Source organism: Triticum aestivum, chromosome 1B (genome assembly GCF_018294505.1).
Source record: "Triticum aestivum cultivar Chinese Spring chromosome 1B, IWGSC CS RefSeq v2.1, whole genome shotgun sequence".
In the NCBI taxonomy this organism is placed as follows: Eukaryota; Viridiplantae; Streptophyta; class Magnoliopsida; order Poales; family Poaceae; genus Triticum; species Triticum aestivum.
Window position 1 is genome coordinate 163,981,048 of NC_057795.1, and position 20,133 is coordinate 164,001,180.

The following is a 20,133-nucleotide window of genomic DNA, read 5'->3' on the forward strand; positions in this document are numbered from 1 at the left end:
TCCAACTTGTAGATTAGTGTACCAGATAAGTTACTAATGAGACAAAAACAAACAAAGTAGGTTTCACGTTTATACATAACTTATTTTGGTGAACTACTGTAATACATTAGCATGTATTGTAGTGCCAACTACATAATTAAATCACTTTCGGAACATATGTCCATGTATCATGCCTACTGTATTGTCTATTTCCTCACATTCGTTGACATCGACATGGTTTAAAGTAGGATGAACATAGTATGACATCATTCATATCATGGGCAAATAGATATAAAACAATCAGGCTATTCTATCATTGTGTGCGCACGTGAACATCACAACAAGATTACAGATCAAGACCAAAAGAATATCCTTCATCTCTTTTAAACCGTGTAAGGTGAAATGATATGTTAAGACAACTGTGTATAAAAGTGAACAGAGTAAGTAACATTGGCTGCAAACCAAGCGGTTAAATGAACACATCACAGTACCAATCAGTTCAAAGGCAAGAGGATTAAAGACTTACAACAGCGGCCTGAACTGGTGTGCTCATGCCCTTCATCTTGCTGGTGTGGCAATCCTTGAAGATTTGCCCTACATTCGGTTCAGGTTCTTTTTGCTCCGCACGGGTTTTCCTCTGTATTTGGAACAAGTCAATATAGATATGATAATATGGCACAGAAAAAAGAAGGAAGTAGCAACTATTTACAAGAGCCTCGTAGTGTGCAATATAGCTACGAGATCCTGTTGTCTGTTGGAATTTCACTTTAGAACGGTTGGTCTTGTTCTTCAAACAGTTAGCCTAGAAGAATATACACTTGTAAGGCACATACATAAATACAAGTTCAATATGTGGTCTGATCAAATACATATACCCTACCTAATACTTTGGATCAGACCAGTGTTTCACAAGGGTTGTCCAGTCTTCATCTGTAATATATTCCACTAAAGATGTTTGGGCGATTTCATTGTTAGCCTTGCCTTCAAAGTGAGATTTTCTAAGGTGGTACCGATACTATCACAGAGCAGACTGAAAAACATGAGTGCATGCTTGTTTAGTTGCATCATCTTTCGGATCCAACTTGAACCTCATCTGTTGAAAAAAGAATGCGAGTCTTATTAGGAGGAAGCTAGAAAGTACGGCACAGAGCAAGACAATATTACAAATTGCGATGAATAACATTACTTACGGATAAATGGTCAAGGAAGGTGTTAAACTGGGTATTGTCTTTCTCATTCCTGTACTGGATCCACGTTGGGAGGATACGTGCATGACACCTAACGGTAATGGCTGCCTCTGATACTAACTTGGCTGACTCTGTAGCATCACGTGGCCTTTTTAAACCTGCCTCAAAATGGATCTCCATTCTTTCTCCTTTAGATTTTGTTAATCTGTCAAGCATTATCCCTGATGTTTGTTTCCTCTTGCACCGTGGTGCTAGTTCAACAACGAATATGGAAAGTGTTAGTGCACATCAAACTGTGAGAGTACATATAAAGGAGCATGCAACTGCAACTTGACCCGGTCAGGTACCATCTTGGTGTTGATGCTCATGAGGTTCATCTGATCTTGCCAAGTCCTGGTGTCAGCAGTGCTTCAGAAGTAGTGTTAGGTGTGAATGCAGTTTGGGAACTGGCCAGTTCTGGAGCAAACGAATGAGTAACTCGTTGAGATGCTGGTATAGTTGAAGCGGATGCTGCAGCTGGTGGAGCAGGTGATACTGTGTTTGTAGATTTAGTCAGTGGACTTGGACCTTCTACTGCACTATAAGTACCAGCATAATCTCGAGGGCAGATCCTTTTCCATTTCACCCAACGAGTAACACCATTCCCTACTATATTATTTTCCTTTCTCTTTTTGACTTTGCCATGTCAAGGCATACCCACAACACAAAAGAATAAAATTGCTCTTTAGAACTAATTGATGCATGGTACAGACAAGCAATACTTTGATGCAAGACAACCGTATGAGGATGGAATATGTAAGAAAAACAGGACGACATGACCTATTCACAGCTACGATGTGTAAACTAAGCAGAAGGATTTTCAAGAAAATAGAAGTAATGCAATCTATTCACCATATGAAAGATGCAACCAATATCACTCTGCCTAGTTAAAGGTGTCTTGTCATAAGTGGCATTTCGAAAAATTAGAAGCAGTACAACATAGAAATCAATGCAAGATGCAACCACTATCAAACTGCCATGTTAAAAGCATCCAATCATGAGTGACTGATGCGGGATACACAACAACAGTACTTTGATGTAAGAACATGGTATGACTCATAGATGCAGTGTATTCTAGACACAGAAAGGCATGTCATATGCACATGTATAATGTATAAACTCAGCAGGTGCAATTAATCAAAATAGAAGAAATACAGGCTAGACAACATACGCAACATGAAACCAATTATCACACTATCAACTTAGAGCAAGCACCTGCGATGGTGGAGTACGGGAGATGAACTCATCATGTAGACTTGGGACTTCAACTTCATTAGCAGTAGCAGTGACAAATCTTGAGAGTCTCTGTTTACGTCAGTCCGGAGGACCACCAACATCCCCTAACTTACTCTCTTCCTTCCTATTTTCTGATATTGCCTTGTGAAGTCAAAACCAAAAGAAGATGAATAGAATTAGCTCTGCATAACTGGTTGATGCATGATACAGACGAACACTACTTTGATGTAAGGCAAGGGCAGGATAGGAGGATGGAATATATACAAAAAGAAGACAACATTGCATATTCAGACGTACAATAAGAGGATGGAATATGTATGAAAAACAGTAAGCAGAAGGCATTTCAACAAAATTAGAAGAAATGAAAGCTAGGCACCATATGAACATGCAACTAATATCACTATATCAGGTAAAAAGTGTCTCGTCGTAAGTGCCATTTCAAGAAATTAGAAGCAGTACAAGCTAGACAATGCAAGATGCAACTTACATCACACCCCCAAGTTAAATATGTCTTATGGGTAAGTGATCGTTGCAGGTATAAGTTGTAAGCTACACAGATGCAATTCAACAAAATCAGAAGCAATACAAACTAGACATCATATGGAACACGCAACCACATATAACAGTTCCAAGTTAGAGCAAGCACCTGTGATGGTGGAGTAGGGGAGATGTGCTCATCATCTACACGTATGTTCTAGAAACAGGAACATGTGTCATATTCACAGGCATTATGTGTAAAGTAAGCAGATGCAATTCAATAAAGTTAGAAGCAATACAAGCTAGACATCATATGCAACATGCAACCACATATAATAGTGCCAAGTTAGAGCAAACACTTGTGATGGTAGAGTAGGGGAGATGTGCTCATCATCTACCTAGCTACGTTGACTGTCCAGCCTTGTGTTGTCTTGCGACTCTTGTTGGTAGGATGGCGGAGTAGAATCTGTAGAGACCCTCTGTTCGAGTTGCTCTGAAGGACCACCATTATCCACTGCCGGACTAATTTCCTTCAGCTGTATTGATTTTGCATTGTGAAGTCAAACCGATATGAAAAAGGAATAAAATTCGCTCTTCAGAACTCATTCATGCATGATACTAACAAACACTACTCGGATGAAAGGAAAACACATGATACGAGGATGGAATATGTACGAAAAATAGGACGACATGACATATTCACACCTATGATGTGGTAACTAAGTAGAAGGCATTTCAAAAAATTAGAAGCACTACAAGCTAGACACCATATGAAAGGTGCAACCAATATCACTCTGCCAAGTTCAAACTATCTGGCGTTTCAACAAATTAGAAGCAGTACATGCTAGAATTCATATGCAAGACACAACCAATATCACAATGGCGACTTAAAGGTGCCTTATCATAAGTGACTGATGCGGGGTATGCAAGAACAGTAGTCTGATGTAAGAACACGGTGTGATCAGATATAGTATGTTCTAGAAATAGGAACACATGTCATATTAACAGGCATTATGTGTAAAGTAAGCAGATGCAATTCAACAAAGTTAGAAGCAATACAAGCTAGACATCATAAGCAACATGCAACCACATATAATAGTGCCAAGTTAGAGCAAGCATCTATGATTGTGGAGTAGGGGAGATGTGCTCATCATCAACACAGCTATGTTGACTGTCTAGCCTTGCATTGTCTTGCGAATCTTGCTGGGAGGATGGCGGAGTAGAATCTGTAGAGACCCCCCATTTCAGTTGCTCGGAAGGACCACCATCATCCAATGCCTTACCAATGTCCTTCCTCTTTATTAACTTTGCATTGTGAGGTCAAACCGACAAGAAAAAGGAATAAAATTCACTCTTCAGAACTCATTCATGCATGATACTAACGAACACTACTCTGATGAAAGGCAAAGTCATGATACGAGGATGGAATATGTACGAAAAACTGGATGGCTTGACATATTCACACCTATTTATCAGGCTTAAGTTTATTAGCATCATGGTTTTGACAGATGGCTATGTCGAAGAGCAAAAAAAAGGAGTTTCAGGTGGGCAAAAGAGCTTCTGAACATGTCGGGCTTCTATTTACAACATATTGTGGTCATAATCTAGTAAATTTTATGACCCAAGATGTTCATTCTGTGGACCTGACCGATCCATTTGACTGTGACTGCCGAAAATAATGCTGGAGTTAGATGTTGTTGCCCTTTTCAACCTGGGTTTTGTCTAAACCTGATGAACAATTAACCCTCGTGCTTTTGTACAGTTTGTAAGCTGGAGTTAGATGTTCTTGCCCTTTTCAACTCGGATGTGACTGTCATATTTTCTTTGAAACAAGGCAAATGGCTTGCCATTCGTTTAATTTAGAGTGAAATATTGTAACAAATCTCAACCAAGGGAAATAACATCACTCTCGCCGGCTGCTTGAGCTCACTGTGCATTACAAAAGCCAAGTGATTAGCCCCCACCAGCACCCACAAACTTATTTCGAACTAGCACACCAAATGGGCTGTAAATTTTCACAGGAAAGGCTGCATGACTGTGACAAATTTGGATTCTGACATTTGAGACCCACGAGGAAATAGCCTATCCAAGGTGGTGTCGACTTACTAGCCAGTCAACAAACGTTTCTGCCTACCAGTCGTTGGATTGACATCCAACATCTGTCATGTATCTTCTATCTATGGTCTTCTTCCTCCAGCCGCCCAAACCAAAACACCCCGTCGGCTCCGCCTGCTCCCGCCTCCCATGGCTGGCTGCGCCTCCGCCGCCCTACCGTACCCTCCAACGTTGGCCAGTCCCTCCCTCTGTTCCTCCACACGTCCTGTTATTCTCTGGCGATGTCAGCCCAACACGCACCCGCACCCGAACCAGTCAACCCTCGTACTCCCCTCCGCATGCGACTGGACCGGCGCATCTTCCACGACTCGTGTTCATTCCGTCTGAGGCCTCGCCGTCGTCCTCAGCCTTGGTTCACTCGCCGTGCGCGGTGCGCCGCCCTCTTGCATTGTCAACGCCGTCAACAACCGAGAGGAACAAGGATATGACCGTACGTGGAGAGGATGACAATAGGGACTCACCAGCGTCATGGCAGTACGCAAGCAAGTGCTTCGTTATTACAAGCCCCAAAAATGGTTTCTCCTAATGGTTGGACATCTGGGGCTCACGCCATTGTCAACGTAGTCAATAAACGAGAGAATTACACAACGAGCGGCTGACACCAGGGACCCAGTAGGTCGCGCGGTTGTTATTTACTTTTTTTAGGAACAAACCGCTGTTATTTATACTAGTTTTAGCGACGGATCGGGGTAACAACGGGGCTGTGCGGGGGCTGTGGCCCGTCTAGCCAGGGTTTTATTTATGTTTACCACATCATGAGCCCAGCTGTGTTTTTTTCTTGCTGAAAATGGCTAGCCCAGTTCTATTTTTTTAAGAAATACCCAAACGAGGCCTACTTGCTTTATCAGCCCTGCTGGGCTGCAAATCTTTCAAGACGAGGAGACAGTTTCATTCGGTTTGCTCAGAAATGGGTTGTACATTTTTAAAACACATCAAACCGGGAATTAGTTTCATTTTTTTAATTACAAGATTTTAAATTCCATTCGTTTTTATGCCTGGACAATTATTTGGATTTTATATTTATATAAATTATTTTTCAAAATAGTTTCAATGTGACTCGATATTTCGGGATTAAAAACAGTTGACCGCCGTCGTCAACTCACTCAACACACGAGAGTAGTGACTGTTGGATGTCCATCCAATGGCCATCGTGCTTCTTCAATCTCTGCTCTTCCTGCTTCAGCCGCTCAAACAAGCGTCGGCGGGACTGCCTGCTCCCTCCTCCCACGGCCGGCTATGCTGCCGCGCAGGCCTCACCGCCCCATCGGTCTCCCATCGCTGGCCTAGCCATCCCTCTACTCACCCACACATGTTGTTATTCTCCGGCGACGACAGGCGAACCAGTAAACCCTCGCACTCCCCTGCGCGTGGGAAACAACTGCCGAGTTTTCCCTGGCTCCATGTTGTTCCCTTCCTAGGCCTCGCCGTCGTCCACCACCCTGGTGCTCTCGGCGCGGTGTGGTCAACGTGGTCAACGAACGACATGCGTCGGAAGTGAACTGTACATGGAGAGGCCGACAGCTGGGTCCACGGCCGCACACAAGGAAATGCCTCCTTATTACGCGCAAAATAATGATTCCTCCACCTGACAGCTAGGACCCACCGGAAGGGCCTCTATATTTCATGAAAAAACGTTCCCGCGCTAACAAGTCGGACCCATCAGCTATATCTTCGCATACAAGGAAGTGTCTCGTTATTACGCACAAAAAAATGAATACCCCCCTGCTAGCTGGTACCCACCATAGTGGGAGGCTGACTTGTGGGCCTACTAAGATGACAGAGACGGAGGCTTTGTCAACTTAGTCAATATGAACAATTCTAGCTCTAGTGACCGTACGATGTCCATCCAACGGCTGTAGTGCTTCTTCAACCTCTGATCATCTTGCTCCAGCCGCCCAAACAAGCGTCGGCCGTGCTGCCTGCTCCTGCCTCTCGTGTCCGGTTGTGCTGCCACCACTGGCCATGCCATCCCTCTATACTCACCCACACCTCCTATTATTCTCCGGCGAAGGCATCCTCACACCGCAGCCGAAGCAGTCACCCACGTACTCCCCTAGGCATGGGCATCCGCTGCTGCGTCTTCCCCGGCTCCGCGTCGTCCCCTTCCTAGGCCTCACCGTCGTCCACCGCCCTGGTGCTCTCGGCGTGGCATGGTCAATGTGGTCAACGAACGACTTTCGTCGGAAGAGTACTGTATGTGGAGAGGCTGACAGCTGGGTCCACGGCCGCAGCAAGGAAGTGCCTCCTTATTACGCGCAAAATAATTATTCCTCCACCTGACAGCAAGGACCCACCGGATGGGCCCCCTGTATTTCACGAAAAAATGTTTCCCCCCTGACTGCTGGGACCCACCAGCTACATATTCGCACGCAAGGAAGTGTGTCCATATTATGGGCAAAAAAAATGTTTCGCCCCCCTCACTGCTGGAACCCACCAGCTACATCTTCGCACGCAAGTAAGTGCCTGACAGTCGGGACCCACCTGGTCGAAGCGTACGTAGCTTTGTCATTCTGGTCGCGAACATGTACGTACATACTGGTCAATGTAGAGGCGCGCACGTGTCGTAGAAGAGGCGCACACGTGTCGTAGTAGAGGCGCGCACGTAGCATGTACACGTACGTACATCGATTAGGGTGCAAGAAAGAAAATACGGCCACGTATGTACATACGGGTGGGGTCTCGAACGCCTACTCGCGCATACGTACGGCCAGGGCTCGTGTACATGGGTGGGTCAGAACGGAGAAGCTGCACTGTTGTCATGTTCATCAGGAGGCAACGGAATGCGTCTTGTTTATCAGGAGGCAACGAAACGCGTGCTGTTCATCGGGAGCCAACCGGCTTGGACGGAACAGCCGATGAAAACGAGGCCTGGCGTACCGCAGAACAGAGGAAACGGCCTTGTGTTCAACTGGCCACGATCGAAACAGGATCCTGTTCATCGGGAGGGGTCTGGTGTACCGCAGAACGGAGGAAATGGACCTCCTACGATGGAAACGGGGTCCTGTTGACCGGGAGGGGTGTGGCGTACCGCAAAACAGAGGAAACGGACTTGTGTTGGAGCGCTACGGTCGAAACGGGGGTCCTGTTCATTGGGATGGGTGTGGCGTACCGCAAAACGGGACTCCACGGGATACTGTTCATCTCCACCGTCGGCTGCCTCCACGGGATGCTCCCACCGCCGGCTTCTTGGCCCTCCTGGCTGCTCCACCCCCACCACGGGCTTCTTGGCCCTCCCCTGCTCCTCTAACCCCGGTTTGAAGACCCAGCCATCCATGCAGGAGGCGCCCCCGTCCGAGGACGAGGGCGAGGGGCGCCAGAGGGAAGAAGGAAGGAGGAAGAAGGGGGAGAAGGGACGCGCCGGCCGGCGGCTATCCGAACGAGCGGGAAGGAGGGAGGGGGTGCAGCGCTGTCGAGCGAGGGAGGAAGGAGAGGTGTGGCGGCTAGGGTTGGTGCGGGTGTGGGCTCTGGCGCAGCAACCCCGCGGCCAGGATTGGAGCGAAGCACGCGCAGGGATTGGGCGAAAGCCTTTTCCACCCGAGATCGATCAACCAATAAACACGCGGCGCGAGCCCACCGGTCATTGAACACCGAAAACAACCGCGAGGTGGAATCGGGTTTAACAGCAGGTAAAGATCCCACGGCTCAGACACTCTAGATGGCCAGATCCAACGGTCAACGAAGGCCTAATCGAGGGAGAACCAGGGAGGCGAATTGCCCAGCCTCCTTATTGGTTTAGATGTCCTGGGTAAGTATGTCCTGGGCACAGCGAAGACGTCCAAATTTTAGTGCCAACCATGTCGGTCGTAATTTTGAATCACCAAGAGGCACCGACAACATCATTGAGTAATTAAAACAGACTAACGAGACCATAATCATATACTCCCGCGTTCCAAAATATAAGGTGGTTTAGGTTTTTCAATAGTCAAACACACGCATGTTTGACCAAGTTTTTAGAAAAAATACTAATATCTACAATACCAAATTTATACCATTAGATTAGATTCATCATGAAAACTATTAAATCGTTACAACTTATATCTTGGAACATAGGGAGTACAGTACAAGATCTGATGCCTGTAGCAGGGTGGCAGGGGTAGCTATCCAAATGTAGCTGCTAAAAAGGATTACAATCAATACATATTGTTCCTGGCTGGCTAATTTAGTAAAATCTTGCACAATATAAACTGAACTATCACCGTTCAAATGTAATGCAAAGGCCTCCCACAGAAGAAAAAGAAAAGGAAAAATACAAAGTAAAAAAAAGTTAGCTATCAACATAGGCAGAATACATTGATGGCTATATTGATAGTTAAAATTTTAAACATAAAACTTGCCAAACTGTGGTTCCAAAACAGAAGTACACCATTGCACGCGAACTGAAAGAGTAGATAGTTCCCGGTGATGTTCTTCCAGCTCCAATAGTCCATGACTCACAACAATCAATGTTAAACAACAGTCAGTTCCATATACCATATATAAAGACATTTTTTCGAAAAAACAAACATATATAAAGACATAATATTGCAGTCAAGACTACAGCAGGTACATTTCCATCAAAAGTCCATCAAGATAACAGTAGTCACGGGGAGCCTATTCAGTTTCATGAGATCCAAGTACATTAGCAACCTCTAAATAGCTCAACTTGTCATATAGGCAACAAATCAGAGTCTACAGCTGAAATATAATTGCATCAAACACTACTTAGCTCCATGAAGAGACGCATTAGCAACCATTACATAGGTCAATTATAAGCATAGGTGCATCAAAGTTTACAATTGAAATAATGACCAGTTGACCTTGATAAGCATCTTAACAGCACCACAGGTAATTTCATCTTCCTCTGCACCGTTCACATGTGGAGTGAAATTAATGGTTCTTGTAGCAGAGGCAGTTGCCACATCACTAGCCTGGGTAGCAACCGTTAATAAAAGCATATCCTTCATTCCAACAGTTACAACACGGCGCCACAACTGGAGCATTCCAGTACCATCACAGATTACACCACCTGCTTTGCTATCATGAAGCACCAGGCGATCCTGAATCCTGGAGGTGCAAGCTGTGATTTCTCCATAGAAATCTCCTTTGAGAACCTTGATTTCAAGGGTAGCCTCCACTGCAAGTTTAACTACTGCAAATTTCACCTCTACAGTGCTCAGCCTGCTATCAAGGTCTTCACGTCCAACATGACCATGTTCCTCCCCTCCCATTAATATGCCATCAATCACACACAGTCCCTTGCTAAGTTCTTGGTCTTTCTTCCCTTGGTCATCCTTGATCTTAAGATCCACCTCAAAATATATACTATCTAGTAACACAAGTCCTCGAGTTGGTCCAGTCAAGATCAACGATTGATCCTATGAGAAAAGGTCACATTACAGATTAGCAGTAACCTCATCTGGATAACGGAATGGAAGTAAAAACAAGCATCGGATGAAAGTTGTTGTCATGCATGCAAGTATAAAACTGTTTTTAAAAATTTACATGACATCTGATTGCATGTGAGCATGTTCTGTTCTACTCTGCTCCATACCATATTCAAAGCATATTTTCTTATGATATCATGACCATTCCTTTTTTTTAATCTTACTAAGGGCTTTTTTGGTACAAAGGATATTCATACATGTTTGGGAGGATTTAAACCCTTAATGTTAATATTTTTTCCTACGTGGGTTGTTTGACTTGTAAGATTGAATCACATAGGATATTTTCCAACTGATACCTTTGCGCTACAAACAAATTTCAAACTGAATTTTACATCGACTCAAACCTCTAGGAAAGAAACCTTTGTTCATGTTATTGTGCAATCAAACAAACTTTGGCACAAATTAATGCGAAATTGTATATGAGCACTCGGCGACGACCCTCACTGCAATCCATCCCATCCACCAGCATTGGGATTCTCACTCATTATATTAGCTGCTTTGTATTCACAGCTTTATCATATCTTATTCCGTTCTCACTTGTGTATATCGGCGCTCTAGTTCACGCGCTTTCTGCCCCTCTGAACAGAAGTTTCTGTTATAAGTCTTCATCTGCCAACTTCCAACCACCCAACTGAAGTAAATGCACACGCTCCTCTCTTCCTCCCAACGGCACACTCCACTTCACGACAACGGTCATCTTCCTCCTCTGGCCAGCTCTTAAAAACTGCAATCCTCCTCACACTGCATATCATCCCGTTGGGAGCCAGTCTCATCATCAAGCTTGCAATCCCACGTTCGTTCTCACTGTTAGATGGTACTCATTGCCATGTCAAGCTCAACGACGCCCATGTCAAGCTCCGATCCAGCGCCCCCCTTGTTGCACTAGAGGAGCAGCCACCACTCCCGCTCATGGTTTGCGCATTCTGCAACAATGGAATGGTTAAGTGGTGGGTATCTCCACCACTGACCTTCCCCAAGACACCCGTTCTTCCCATCTGTTCTTCCCCTGAATCCTCTTGTACAGCTCCCACCCCTTCTTGAACACTTATTCTTGCTAGTACCTGGAAAAAAGCCCATAGGAATTAGGAAGACCATGTCAGCCGTGACCGTCGTCCGAGCTTGCCGGGTCCTCCGCAGCCACTGTCGGCGACACCATGTTGGCCCTGGGCCCCTGGCCACCGACATCAACTCATGCTTTCTAGCGGCTAGCCACCACCTGTGAGAAGAAAACCAGGAGGAAAACTATGCCACCATGACGAGCAAATCAAGGTAGCCCTCGTCTGTGTTTGCCACATTCTGCGCTCCGCATCTACACACCACGCATACCTTGGGCACCGACTGTATGTTCTGCGTGACCACGGCCAGCGACAATATCGCCGCCGGCATCGCTTCCTAGCACGACATGAGCTGGCCGCCTGTACGTCGTTCCGTCCTGGTCGTTCCATCGTCATCAAGCTTGGCATAACCGTCGTTCGCGTCCTGGTCATCCCCGTCGCCATCAAGCTTGGCAATGGCATGGTCGTGCTTCTTCTAGGAACAGTGTCATGTACGTCGTGCTAGCCATGTTTGAGGTCGTGTGCGTCCTGCCTGTGGCCGGCGTCCTTGACCTGGACTTGCGTCATGGCCGTGGCCGGCGTCCTTGACCTCAGCTTGCGCATGGCCGGCGTCCCCTGCCCTGACCCGGTCCTCACATGACGGTCATGAACTTGCTCCACTCCGCTTCAGCCGAGCAAGCTCACACGTGAGACGACAGGTACTAACTATTGCTTTGTACACCTGGGTCGCGTATTGACACGCAACAATCATTTCCTCGTAAGTTGCACAGATCCCGAGAGAGCGGGTGGGCGGACATGATTTCGAAGGGGTGTGTCGCCGAGTGGCCATAGTGGGGGTAACATAACTAGTAACATGTACTTGGGACTCACAAACATGCTTACGTGGCAGGCAATTAAAAAAGAGAGAGGGGATAGTAGTAACATAGGTAGATACCGTATCATAATAAATGTTCTACTACTATGTGTCATGCATGGTAATAAATGAGACCATCTATGATACTACTTTATGATACTATGCACTATGGATGTAGTATCATACACTAGTATCATCTGCATGATACTAGTATATGTTACTCTCCACTATGACCAGCCTTAGTCCGCTTCCCAAATTAATGCCACTAAAATCCTGCGCTTTTTTCTATTCACGCCTTTTTGGAATTCTGCGATTCAATAGGCCCTAAAATTTACAAGGAAATGGAAGGTGGCAACCTCTGTTCGACCATAACCATGCATTATTCTTATGCTTAAACATGTGTAAACAACAAGAATACACTTAACTAACCTTGCGTATTATTATGAATACCAAGACATGATTATATGACGATCCAGCCATACAAAACAACAAGCATAAGCTTCATTAACAATACTTGGGTATTTTTATGAATGAATACCGAGAGATTGCAACCTATAATCTGATGATTGAGCCATACAATTTCCAACACCCTATAATTTATTCCCGGAGCAGAAATGTGTCAAGATCCAGCTAAAATCAAGGGATCGATCTAGGGATTTGTAAGGGAGAATTGGGAAAAACTTCGCCCAGATCCAGATATTTCTATTTATATTTGGTTTACTTAGCCATCTAGGCAGATCTCAGAATTCACGATGCCTTTTGCCAGCCACAGCCCGGCTGTTATATAGGTGATAGCTCCCGGCAACGGGGTGAAACGAAACAGTAACTGCTAACGGTAACGTTACAACTCGATCTAACGGCTAGCGACGAACAGTAACTGTGAGGAGCCATCTCAGCCGTCCATTTTGCCTGAAGCGTTTATCGCCTGAATTGCTACAGCTAACTGAAGCTCATCGACACCGGTTCAGTCTTGACATTACTCCCCCCTTGAGAGCCGACGTGTCCTCACGGCGCTGCTGATTTGCCTCGCCACGCGCGCGTAGTGGCGCTGAAGAAATCCGGGAATGTATACTTAATGAAATCAGCGTCTTCCCATGTTGCATCTTCAACAGACAGGTTGATCCACTTGATAAGCCACTGGACAACTGGTGCATTGTTGCGGGGAATTTGGCGCACCTGTAGTACTTCAGATGGTCCTGTTTTAACTGTCCCGTCCGCATTCACCAATGGTAGATTAGGTCCTGGAATTGATTTGTCCCCCACATGCCTTTTTAACTGACTTACATGGAAGACTGGGTGTATTTGCACTGAACTTGGCAGTTGCAATTTGCAGGCACAATTTCCCACCTTCTGAATCACCAGGAAGGGACCATAAAACTTGTTTTGCAATTTCAGTGCTCCTCTGAATCCAAATGTTGCCAGTCTATAAGGGGCCATTTTGAGATAGACTGGTTCTCCCACTTGAAAAGTTCTTTCAACTCTTTTTGTGTCTGCATATTTCTTCATTCTGTTTTGAGCTAGTACCAAGTTTGCCTTCAACTGTTGCAACATTTGTTGTTTTGCTGACAGAAAGTCTTGGGCTTCAGGGTCATCAGGACCAGGAATGGCCAATTCTGATATAAGTGGTGGAGGGAAACCATACAGGGCTTGGAATGGTGACATCTTTATTGCTGTGTGGTAGGTAGAGTTGTACCAATATTTAGCTAGAGATAACCAGGACAGCCATTTCTTAGGTGCAGAGGTGGTCATGCATCTTAGATAAGTTTCCAGGCACTGATTAACTCTTTCAGTCTGACCATCTGTTTGTGGGTGGTAGGCTGTGTTGTACCTTAGTTCCACTTTTAATGCAGAAAAAATGTCTTTCCACAGCTGACTAGTGAATATCCTATCTCTGTCAGAAATGATCATTTTGGGAGGGCCATGCAACTTGATAATGTTATCTACAAAGGCTTGAGCTACACTGAGCACAGAGTAGGGATGGGATAAGGGAATAAAATGTGCATACTTTGTGAATCTGTCCACAATGACCATAATGACATCCTTGCCCTGAGAATTAGGCAGCCCCTCAATAAAGTCCATGGATATGTGCTGCCAGGCCATGTCAGCTACAGGTAGAGGCTCCAGGAGGCCAGGTTGCAAGCAGGATTCATGCTTTGCTCTTTGACATATGGGGCATGCAGCAATGAAATTCTCCACTGAAGCTTTCAACCCAGGCCAGTAGAATATACTTTTTATTCTCTGGTATGTTGCTCTCTTGCCAGAGTGGCCCCCCACTGGTGAGCTATGCAATGCTGTGATTAACTTGATTCTTAAGTCAGGGTTGTTGCCCACTAGGATCGTCCCTTTGTGCCTGATGATGCCATCTGTTAAAGAATAGTCTGACAATGTATGGTTTTTCTGAAGGAGTAACTTCTCCAGCAACTGCAGCCTGTCAGGGTCCTTTTTGTAACTTTCTATCAGTTCTTCTGCCCAGACAGGAGTAACAGAAGATATGGCCATGCACTGAGGGAGTAGCCTGGATAAAGCATCTGCTACCCTGTTCTGGATTCCCTTCTTATACTGTATTGTGAAATTAAATTCCAGCAATTTCATCATGAGTTTATGTTGAACTCCTTCAGTGATTTTCTGGTCAGTGATTAATTTCAGTGACTGTTGATCAGTTCTGATAATCACTTCCTTGCCCAGTAAATAGTGCCTCCATCTCTTAAGGGCTTCCAATATAGCTAAAGCCTCTTTTTCATATGTAGACAGAGCTGCATTCCTAGGGCAGAGAGAAAAACTGTAATAAGATATTGGCCTCCCCTGTTGCATGAGAACTGCCCCAATACCTTTGCCACAAGCATCTGTTTCCAACACAAAAGGTTGTGTGAAATCTGGCAAGGCCAACACAGGAGCTGATGTCAGTGCTTGTTTTAAGTGTTGGAATGTTGTGTTGTGTTCAGGTTGCCACTGGAATTTCCCCTTCTTCAGCAAATCATGCAAAGGCCTGCAGATTACCCCATAGCCTTTAATAAACCTCCTGTAGTACCCAGCCAATCCCAGAAAACTTCTGAGTTTAGTAATATTTTCAGGAATTGGCCACTCTGCAATAGCTGCAATTTTTTGTGGATCTGTTGCTACTCCTTTCTCAGAAATGACATGGCCCAAGTACTCTACTTTCTGCACTGCAAAAACACATTTGGACATCTTTGCATAGAGTTGATGTTCTCTTAGTAACTCCATTACCAGTTTGATATGCTCCAAGTGCTCCTTGAGACTTTTGCTGAATATTAGTATATCATCAAAAAATACCAATACAAACTTCCTTAGGTAAGGAGCAAAAACTGTGTTCATTAACTCTTGGAATGTGCCAGGGGCATTGGAAAGGCCAAATGGCATTACCAAATATTCAAAATGTCCCAAAAATGTTCTGAATGCAGTCTTTGGTATATCTTCAGGGCACATTCTAATTTGATGATATCCAGACCTCAAATCCAATTTAGTGAAATATTTAGCACCATGGAGCTCATCCAATAAATCTTCTATAACTGGTATAGGAAATTTATTCTTAATTGTGAGGGCATTCAATTTTCTGTAGTCAGTACATAACCTCATAGATCCATCTTTTTTCTTGACCAATAAAACTGGTGCAGCAAAAGGACTTTGGCTGTGCTTTATCAAATGTGCAGCCAACAGTTTCTTTATTTGCTCTTCCATTTCTTTCTTTTGGTGCTGAGGAACTTTGTAAGGTCTGACTTGAGGTGGTGTGGCTCCTTCTACTAAAGGAATTTTGTGGTCTAGAGCTCTCTGAGGAGATAGGGTCTTAGGTTCTTCAAAAAGATCTGCATATTCGAACAGTAGTATCTGTATTTGTGGAGGAGTTTTAAAATCCTCAGGAGCATCCATGAGTATGTTATTGACTTGGCAGAGAAACACTTCTGGCCCTTTTTCCATAAGTTTGTCTACTCTTTTTGGAGGAACTTTCTTTTAAGCGGGCAGCTGTTGAGAACATTGTTGTAGATACAGTCTGTTTTCCTTCATGAGTAAACCCAAATTGTTGTGCAGGTATATCAAATGACACAGGACTAACAGCAGTAAACCAGTCATATCCTAAGATCACATCATGACTTGGTAGAGAAAGTACTCTGAAATTGTGGGATAGGGTCAGTTTTGCAATCTGAAATTCACATTTGGGAATCACTGCAGCAGATACTAGTATTCCTCCTCCAGCCACAGAAATACTTCTGGATTTTACAGGTAGCATGTTGCAGTTAGCTTTTACTGCAAAATCCTGGTTTATGAAGGAAGTAGTACTGCCAGAATCCAGTAAGGCCACTGCCCTTTTTCCATTGATGTATATTATTACTGTTGGGGTGGGAACTGCCAGCTGCTGTCCCATTGCAAAAGAAGATATGAACATGGCCTGATCTCCCTCAGAAACTGGTTCTAATTGTTCTTCACTTTGCTGTTCTTCCACATCAAAGTTAGTTTGCTCCTCTATCTCTTGTTCCATGACATGTATAGTTGGCACTAATTTACACTTATGACCATGCACCCATTTATCTCCACATCTCCAACATTCTCCTACTTTCCTTATTTTCTGAGTGTTGTTAGCAGTAACTTTAGCCTGCCTGATTGGGATTTGCTGCTGGTTGAAAGGTGTTGTGTTCTGCTTAGGAGGAAAACTCCCTAAAGATTTCTGATAATAATTGTTGTATGGGATAGTAGTTCTTTTAGGAACTGTTGTCACTGGGGAATGGCATGGCTCTACATCTTTTGCTAGCCAATAAGCATCAATGAGGGTTTGAGGCCTTAGTGGTCTGATCTGATATTTTATGCCCTCTCTCAATCCATTGACATAGCATCTTACAAACCAGGATTCTCCCAGTTCTGGGTTTTCCTCTTGAACATCTGCCATTAAGTCTTCAAACACTTTTGTGTATTCAGACACTAAACTGTTGGACTGTTTAACAGAGTTAAATTTTTCAGTTAGATCATAAGAGCCTTGAGCAGAGAATCTTTTAGTGATTTCTATACAGAATTCTTTCCATGACACTTTTTTTCTTCAGTAGTCCAGACCTCCTTAACCACACATCTGCTTCCCCCATGATGTAGAGTTGAGCTAATGAGACCCTATATTTTTCTGGTGCTCCAGACATTTGAAAGTACCTGTTGCATTGCCTTATCCAACCCACTGGATCTTCACCTTCAAATCTAGGAAAATCCATTTTAGGCCCTTTTGTCAAGGATTTCATGAACTGACATTGCATGTCTTGCTCATAAGTTTTTGCATAGCCCTGCCACAATTGTTTGTCTCTGTTTTGTTGGTAGTGCTGTTGAAATGCAGGTGTATAAGCATTGTGCTTGGCAGTCAGTGGGGTTCCTAAAGGACTAGCATGCTCTGTTCTGCTTTGCTGATTGAATCCTGGTGGAGCTGCGGGCCTGTTTGTTCTAATGGGAGGCAAGTTCTGCATTTGTAGCTCTTCCAACTGTCTGGTCTTCTCTTTTTCTACTTCAAGTTGTTTCTTGAGTTGCTCTGTCCTGAGTGCTTGGTTTTGCAATTGTTCTTGAGACACTGTTGGGGACTTGGGCACTTGCTGTGAACTCGAAGCTGGATCTGAGGTCTCTCTCTGTATAGGAGCCTTAACCAAGGTCTGTAGCACTGCATTTATAGTGGATAATTGCTTGCCCAAGTCCAAAACTACTTGCTCTACGCTTCCCACTTGCAGTGATATTTCTCCTTGCTTGGAACTGACTGAATGAACATCATCATGCAGTTTGGCCATATCCGCTTGCATCTGGGCTTGATCCTTCTGAAGAACACCCAAATCTTCACGCATAGACAGTACCTCTTGCAAATCGGCCTCATCAATTGCCTTTGCGCGTCCCATCTCCTCGATCTGAATTAGAGTTGAGGAATTTTACGACTGGATGGTCCAGCAACCCTTACTCACCTTCAGATCCTGCCGCCGCCCCGATCCACGCCGCCAAGGTACACGGATCAGTGCTCAGACGTGGAATTTTACCGATCAAGCAAGGTACTCGACCAACCACTCCGGCTCGGCTGATCTGTACCCGAACGATCTCCGCCGCCTGCGCCGCCTACACCGCCTCCAGTCCTTCAACCCCGACGCCAACTCCGTCATTCTCCGCCGCCGATCAGAAGGAAAGGGTAGGAAGTAGGGTGAGAATAGCTCGGAAGAAAGATTTCCGCCCCCAAAACTTCATCGCCGCCAAGGAAAGGTTGCTCTGAATACCAATTTGTCAGGACCCAGCTAATATCAAGGGATCGATCTAGGGATTTGTAAGGGAGAATTGGGGAAAACTTCGCCCAGATCCAGATATTTCTATTTGTATTTGGTTTACTTAGCCATCTAGACAAATCTCAGAATTCACGATGCCTTTTGCCAGCCACAGCCCGGCTATTATATAGGCGATAGCTCCCAGCAACGGGGTGAAACGAAACAGTAACTGCTAACGGTAACGTTACAACTCGATCTAACGGCTAGCGACGAACAGTAACTGTGAGGAGCCATCTCAGCCGTCCATTTTGCCTGAAGCGTTTATCGCCTGAATTGCTACAGCTAACTGAAGCTCATCGACACCGGTTCAGTCCTGACAAAATGTAAAAGAACTGACTAGCCAAGGAAAAAAAGCGGCCATCACCACACAATGAGAAATGACTTGTCGTACGTATATGGTCTTCAAAGAAAAGCTGTCCTACCTCTGAGTTGATGAGCTGATAATCCTCTGTACTGCGACGGAACAGATAGACACACTTGAAATCGAGGTAATCTCTTGCAATCACGGTACCATACACCTTTAGCGGAAATCCCACATCCGAAGAGACTATCTTCACTGAGAGGATGTTTACAGAGTCAGACACGTCGTACACCTGTCTTCCGAGTGAGTTGGTGTATTTGGATGGTGTTTTGTGAGTGTATCGCATTGGAGCCAAAGGAGCTGCTTGCCGTAGAAAAAAAAATCAAAACAGCACCCGTTTATGTCAGTGTATCGCATTGGAAGGGCGATAATTATACAATGTGAAGACAAAACATGGATTGCATGGAAGAATTGGATTTTGGACTTACACTCCTCGTCGATGTCAAATACGGAGAAGTCCGTGTTGAAGAATCGGGTGTAGCAGACTTTCCCCGTCTTGGAATCGTACTCGCGGATCCTGTCGATGACGGCCTGATGCGCTGCTTTTCTCCGCCTGAATTCCTCCATCTTCCGCGCATGCTCCGCCGCCTTCTCCTCAGCCTCCCGCTGCCGCCTCTCCGCCGCCGCCGCCGCTTCTGCCACGACCTCCGCCTCGTCGTAGAAGAAAGGCTCTAGGAAGCCACTCTCGTCTACTGCCTTCTCCAACCTTAGGTTGCCGTCCGCTATGAGCACGCCGTCCGCCATGAGAACGCTGCCGAGGCCGAGGAAACCGTATCGCGGCTTCTTTTCAGAGAAAGGGGAGTGTGGGGTGGGGGGAAGGGGGAAGGGGAGGAAAGGCCGGAAGTCTATCGCGGTGCTTTGGATCCGGGCGGCGGGTTGGAACGCTGCATCGCACCCCTCGGACTGGTAGGCTGCCACGTGTCGGTCTTCTATATTATTCCTAGGCTCATTTTTTTTCTTCTATCTAAATTTTAAATAAGCAGTTAAAATCAAGTCTGAACATTCACGCAGAAGGATATTATCAAACACATTAAGGTACGCGGAAGGAGCGCCCGCTCGTCTGATCCACGTGTCCATTTACTGTGTCGACGATTCTGAAGTATTGTGCCTCGTTGAATATCTCTCCC

General features: G+C 45.1%; 1 protein-coding gene across 1 annotated transcript; it reads right to left on the reverse strand.

Moving 5' to 3' along the window:
* Positions 1-9,626: 9,626 nt before the first annotated feature.
* Positions 9,627-19,819, reverse strand: LOC123113722 (uncharacterized). The gene is made up of 3 exons (XM_044535029.1): positions 19,435-19,819; positions 19,068-19,306; positions 9,627-10,387 (listed from the first exon to the last, which is right to left on the reverse strand). Exons 1-3 carry the CDS (start codon positions 19,748-19,750, stop codon positions 9,803-9,805), a joined length of 1,140 nt encoding a protein of 379 aa, XP_044390964.1. The 5' UTR covers positions 19,751-19,819; the 3' UTR covers positions 9,627-9,802.
* Positions 19,820-20,133: the final 314 nt, after the last annotated feature.